Source organism: Vigna angularis, chromosome 10 (assembly GCF_016808095.1).
Source record: "Vigna angularis cultivar LongXiaoDou No.4 chromosome 10, ASM1680809v1, whole genome shotgun sequence".
NCBI classification, from domain to species: Eukaryota; Viridiplantae; Streptophyta; class Magnoliopsida; order Fabales; family Fabaceae; genus Vigna; species Vigna angularis.
The window spans coordinates 25,171,697-25,177,420 of record NC_068979.1 but is presented as its reverse complement, the minus strand read 5'-3'; the positions used below and the strand labels follow the sequence as shown (position 1 = coordinate 25,177,420).

Sequence of the window (5,724 nt, the reverse complement as noted above, 5' to 3'; positions counted from 1 at the left end):
ATTAATATATTAACTATCAGATATAATATAACACAACAATTTCTTTTTGAAATTTTGTTACTGTATATAATAAACTTATTAGTTTGACTTTCATGTATGTATTAATCAGATTCTTATCAGTTATTGACTAAATCATTAAATATAATTCATATAACTTAACGTTGCATAACATATTTATTACATTATTTAAATTTAATATTGAGATAACTAAACTTAATTAAAATGTAGATAATTTTATACTGCCAGTTAGTTTAAAGATCATATTTGATTAAATTATTAATTTCAACTACTAAATAGTAAATATTGTTAAAAATATACATTAAATTAAATTCTTAAAGAGAAAATGTTGAAGCATGAAATGGTGCGTTAGTCAACTTGACACGCCAAACATGTGTTGATAACCTTAGATATCATCAGCAATTTTAATAGGGATGTGATGTGCGAATGGGATTGTGCATGCCCACAGCATGGGCAAAATCCTCACCGCAGAGAATCTCCGTTGCGAAATGAAAACTAATAATTTTGAAAAGCCAAAGTTGGTTGGCCATTCGTGAGTGGGGAAGATGAAAATTTGAACCTCTTAATTGGTTGGGTGGGACCCACCAAAGCTAAAGATGGAAAAAACAAAACATAGTCAAAGGAAATAAGAAGAAAAGAAAAAGAGAAAAAGAATGCAGCGCATATATAAAGAGATCGAAAGAGAAGATGAAAACAGAAGCACGTACAGACAGCTCAGTTGGTACGTGAGAGCCAGTTTCAGATTTGGGTTACAGCTAAGTTCTTTTCTTTCTCTCTTTCAAGCGTTGAGTTATTACATATATCACCAGAATCTGAAGAGAGTGTAGGAATCCTACGGTGGGTGGAGCAGCAGAGTAATAATTCTGCAACGGAACATGCTTCATCGGTGAGGTGGGGTGAAGAGAGGAGAGGTGAGTTTCATACGAAAACTCATAGTGGGTTGGTTTTGTTTTGTCGTGTTTGTTTTTACTTTCATTGTTTTTGGGTTTGTTAAGGATGAAGTCAAAGGTTTCGTCGTTTAGTGTTGTGTTGTGTTCGTTTTTTTTATTCTGCTCCTTTGGAGTTCGGTCGACGGATCCGAGGCAGCAATGTGGTCGTGTTTTTTCTTTTCTTGACGGTGAGATTTTCTCGGGAAAATTCTGGGTTTGTGGGGAAGTGGGATAGAAAATAAAAGGGGTGATGATGACGGTGATGATAATGGTGAGTGGGGAAAAGGTAGCGAATCTGATAAAGATGGAGTCTTTGGAGAGAAACAATAGTGGGAAATGAAGGACACTGGGAAAAGTGAGAAGGATAAGGAAAGAAAGTAAAGTTGCATATTTTTGGTGTGAAATTAAATTTTGATCTGAGGGGAGGGGAAGCGTTAGAGGTGAAAATTTAATGCTACAATATACCCTATTGAATTTGGGTATTGGAGGGTAGGGTCGGGGCTTCGTTTTACTGTTTTTAATGCATTTATTGCAGAAGGAGATGGTGGAGTGTGTGATGTGTGAAGGGATTAAGAAAGAGAGAGAAAGAAGAAAGAAAGAGAGAGAGTAACGGTTGACCATTATGAATGCTATAATTACAACTCATCCATCATCTCTTAGTACTCTGTGGTTGCTTTTATTATTAGTATTAATTAATTAATTAATTGATTAAATTTTATTACTAGTATATTAGCATATCTCTTCCTTTCGATCATCCTTAAGCATCCAATACGTTTACCGACATATGCAAACTCTTTCTTCTTCTCCAGTTTTGGACTTTGGTAAATTCTAAATTCTTTCTGCTCTGATTTCATCTCAGCCCTATGATTGTCTCTCTTCCACTTTCTGACTTGCATGTTTTTTGTTCAACCAATTTTGTTTCACTTTTGTAACCAAAAGATTATTATATACCTTCTGGTTCTGAATGCTGCCACTTTGTTTTATTTTTAAAACACTTTAATCTGCAGGTGAAGTTGGAATTTTCTCTGAAATTGTCTGTTCTGAAGTTTTTGATAAAATGGTTTTTTTGCTGGCAAATCCTTTTATATTTTAATATGAGAATAGCTTTTTAGCCCTTGACTATTTTATGGGTATAGGAAGGTTTTGGGATCTGAGATAGATCTCTATCGTTTTGACCATGTTCCCTGATTTCTTTCGTGCGATTCCTGTGTAAGTTTTCACTCTGCTGGTGTTTTTATTCACTGTACCATTTTCTGGTTTTCTAAACTTGTTTATTCTGATGAGTCAGATCTTAATCAGGGCTAGAGGACAAATTATTGGTAGGGATTTTGTAGGGAGTCATCTCGTTATGTAGGCCTTTTGATTTAAAATTTCGGTTTGTAATTTTGTAGTTGAAAACTTTCGAAAAAGTTTGAGATTTTTAAACTTTTTTCTTGTCCTATTATACCTTCTGTACCTTCCTTGGATTCTACTTAGGCGAAATCTTTTACTTATAAAAAGAAAAAGCAGCATACTGGTACTTGCTTTTTAGTACTTAAATATTATGATATATGTAATTTACATGTTGTGTGGATATTAAAAGCTTAATATAGAAAATGGTCCCCAGTTATTCTGCCTTAATATAAACCTTTGTTCTTAGAAATATTGGTAAATTCTTCATTTCTTTCTTTCTTATTCTTTCTGCTTTATTTTATGATTGGAGTGATGACTGGAGTTGGATTCTGTTAAATTTTCCTGTTTGTTTGGGAATCAAGAATTTGGGGTAATAGTGACATAATCCTTTGTTCTTTTATACTGCAATTCAAATAAATATTTTATGATTTCTTATGATTAGAGAATTGCTCTTTCTTTCTTTCTTTCTTTCTCTTTTTACTTTTTTCTTCTTTTTTTTATCCTTTGGAACAGTAGAGTAGAATGTTGTTATTGGATTTTAGCTTTGAGTGCTTCTATAGACCATGGAATCCATTATTGCTTCTTGTTTTCATTACATGCAGCTAATTTAGTTACTTCTAACCCATCATTGTTATTGTTTGCTATTTTTCAGATCTCTGAAGAATAGTGTAATCAGACTAGTCTCTTTGGTTGAAAATAGTCGAAGAACCACCTGCGACTGTTGACGAAAATTTACCCATGAATCTCTACCTGGCTGCACCATGAAATTAGGTGACATACTGTTTATTTATGGTCCCTGCAATTGGTTGTTTTACTGTATCTTGCTGACCTTTTACTTGGTTTTTGCTTTAATATGGGTTGGACAAGTATAGCTTTGGTTTACCATTTGTTCAGGGTGTTTTGTTTCTTGATCTGTGTGTTGAATGTGGGTTAAGCATGGTTCTTACCAGTTCTTTAAAGCAATTATGTAACTATTCTAAACACCTGTTCTACTTATGATTTGCTTAGTTCTAAATGGTATCTGTTTATCAAATGTTTTAAATGGTATTGTTTCATTTATTATCAATTTTCTTACTTTTAAATTCTAGCCTAACTAATTTTTGACAGTATCATAATGAATGTGCAGAAGGAAAAGTGGCTTTTCGGCATTCAAATATTGGTCTTGAGCCTGAATCTCAGTCGTTTGTGTTCATCGACGATCGAATTTCTGATGGATACAAATTACCAAGCCAGAAACTGAAGGAATATGAGAATGAAATGCCCGCATTTCAAGAGAAAACTGAACAAGGTTTAGATTCATTACGATATGACATGGAGTCAGTTGATTGTGAAAGAAATGAATATGAAGCAAAGGTAAAGGACTTGGTTGAGCCAGTATCTCACTCTTCTAAGGATGTAGAGTCATTGTTGAAGTTTCCAAACGATATAGAATCAGTTAAAAGGTCTCCTTCACCCATCTCTAATCCTAGAGAGGGAGAAGGGTCACCTAGGAATTCTGTTGATGTTTACATGGTCAAAACTGTTACAGAATTTGAACCACATCCAGAAGTATGTTTCAATGAGAGTAATTATCATGTTGTCAAGGATATATGCATCGATGAAGGAGTCCTTAAGAAGGATAATGTGGTGTTTGTGAATCCTGTCGACGAAAAGGCCCGCGATTTCTTCCCTTTTGAGAGTTGTGAAACTAAAGAAAAACAGAAAGACAACACCAATATCAATGTACTAAGCCTAACACCAACAGAGGAGTCTGATAAGGTTTCTGCTAATCATAATCAGCACAAGGATTTGATGCTCACTGAAGTTTCTGGCGATGTCAACAAAGAGACACCTTCACTGGGAGACAAGGTTTTGTTGCAAGATTTACTCACTGAGGACTCTGCATCTTCTGATGACAAGGGTGAACAGGTATTTAATATATATTATCAAATATTAAATATGTTAATAGTTCTTTTGGAGGGATTGAATTTGGCATGTTAATTAAGTGTTTAAGATTGATACTTGTTTGATTAGATACAGCATTGAAAACACAATGTGTTCATAGAGTAACTAGTTAAGCCCACAAGTTTGATATTTTCTGAGATCAAAACTGACAAATGACAAATGTGTTATATGTGCAGATCTCCTCCCTATTGGAAGAGTCCAAAAGTACAGACGAGGAAGCAATGTTGAGTAGCCCTTCTTTGGCAGTGGCAGATGATGAATCAAAGAAAGACAACAAGCCTCAAGAGAATGCAACCTTCACTCGGCAAGTTGATCCTTCAGCTCCTGCAGATTGTGGTAAAGAAGAATGCAGCCAAACTGGTACTTGTAGATGTGCTGAAATCCATCATACAACCAGGCCAATAGAATGGAAGAGCGATGATCAGGCTGTAACCAGCCTCATTCGTCACAGCTTAGGTGAGTCAAGTTTCTCCGCCGTCGGTCCAGTGTCTGGTCGAATAAGTTATTCAGGGCCGGTACCTTACTCCGGCAGCATCTCCCTTCGATCGGATAGCAGCACGACAAGCACACGATCCTTTGCATTTCCTATGTAAAGTTCCAGAAAACTTGTTGAGTTGACATTTTTGCATTGGCCCTTTTGGTAAGAAATCCATAACTGATAAGCTGATTTTTCTTCTTCTGCAGAATTCAATCTGAATGGAATAGCAGCCCGGTTAGGATGGTGAAGGCTGACCGGAGGCATCACCGGAAGCAGCGGTGCTGCTGGACGGGTGGCTTTCTTTGCTGTAAATTCTGAGAGATTAGTTTCTAAAGATTCTGATATATGATTAAAATTCTAGCTGAGTTTCATGCTTATACATGATCACCCTAGCTGTTGAGTAGTGTGCGGTAGGTTTAGAATGGCCAGCCAATGCTCTGAATGTTTGCAGGCAAACAAAGTAGTCTTTAGCTTAGTTTGCTTATGCTTCTCTCCTTTTTTTATCTTTTCCTATACATGGTTTCATTGATTTTTTTATTTTATTTCAATTACAAACAATGCGCAGTACATATTAGCTTTTCATCTTTTCATGTATAACTAACTGCAAGCTTTTCAGTTAGAAGGTGGTTAGTTTAATCATTGAACCCTTCTTGATTTGGATATGAATCTAATTTAAAATGTTTCCCATCTTTTCACCACAAATGCTATATATCCAATTATGGAATTGAGAATAGAGAATTTTCCTTTCAAACTGTATATTTGTTTAATTTCCTTGACCAATGTTCCAAGGAACTGGTTGGCCAACATAACTGGAAATACAGGATTGAGTCTCAAGATACATTTGTTTTTCGAGAAAATATGGAAAGTATATAAAATAAGTAATTTTGCTATGTATAAGCAAATAACAAAGGTTGTGCCAAGAAATTTCGAAAGTCATTTTGAATTTAGAAGAGCTTGGAAATT

At 35.1% G+C, this 5,724-nt stretch overlaps 1 protein-coding gene across 3 annotated transcripts; it reads left to right on the top strand.

The window, feature by feature from the left end:
- The first annotated feature begins 686 nt into the window (after positions 1–686).
- LOC108334634 (uncharacterized) lies at positions 687–5,343 on the top strand. Of its 3 annotated transcripts, none has more exons than XM_017570523.2 (5): positions 687–929; positions 2,992–3,110; positions 3,466–4,247; positions 4,460–4,872; positions 4,968–5,343. In XM_017570523.2, exons 2-5 carry the CDS (start codon positions 3,101–3,103, stop codon positions 5,077–5,079), a joined length of 1,317 nt encoding a protein of 438 aa, XP_017426012.1. In that variant the 5' UTR covers positions 687–929; positions 2,992–3,100; the 3' UTR covers positions 5,080–5,343. The 3 variants fall into 3 exon arrangements, with proteins under 3 accessions (XP_017426012.1, XP_017426014.1, XP_017426013.1); XM_017570525.2 differs by having other exon boundaries at positions 689–929; positions 3,447–4,247; XM_017570524.2 differs by lacking the exon at positions 687–929 and adding an exon at positions 1,457–1,768.
- Positions 5,344–5,724: the final 381 nt, after the last annotated feature.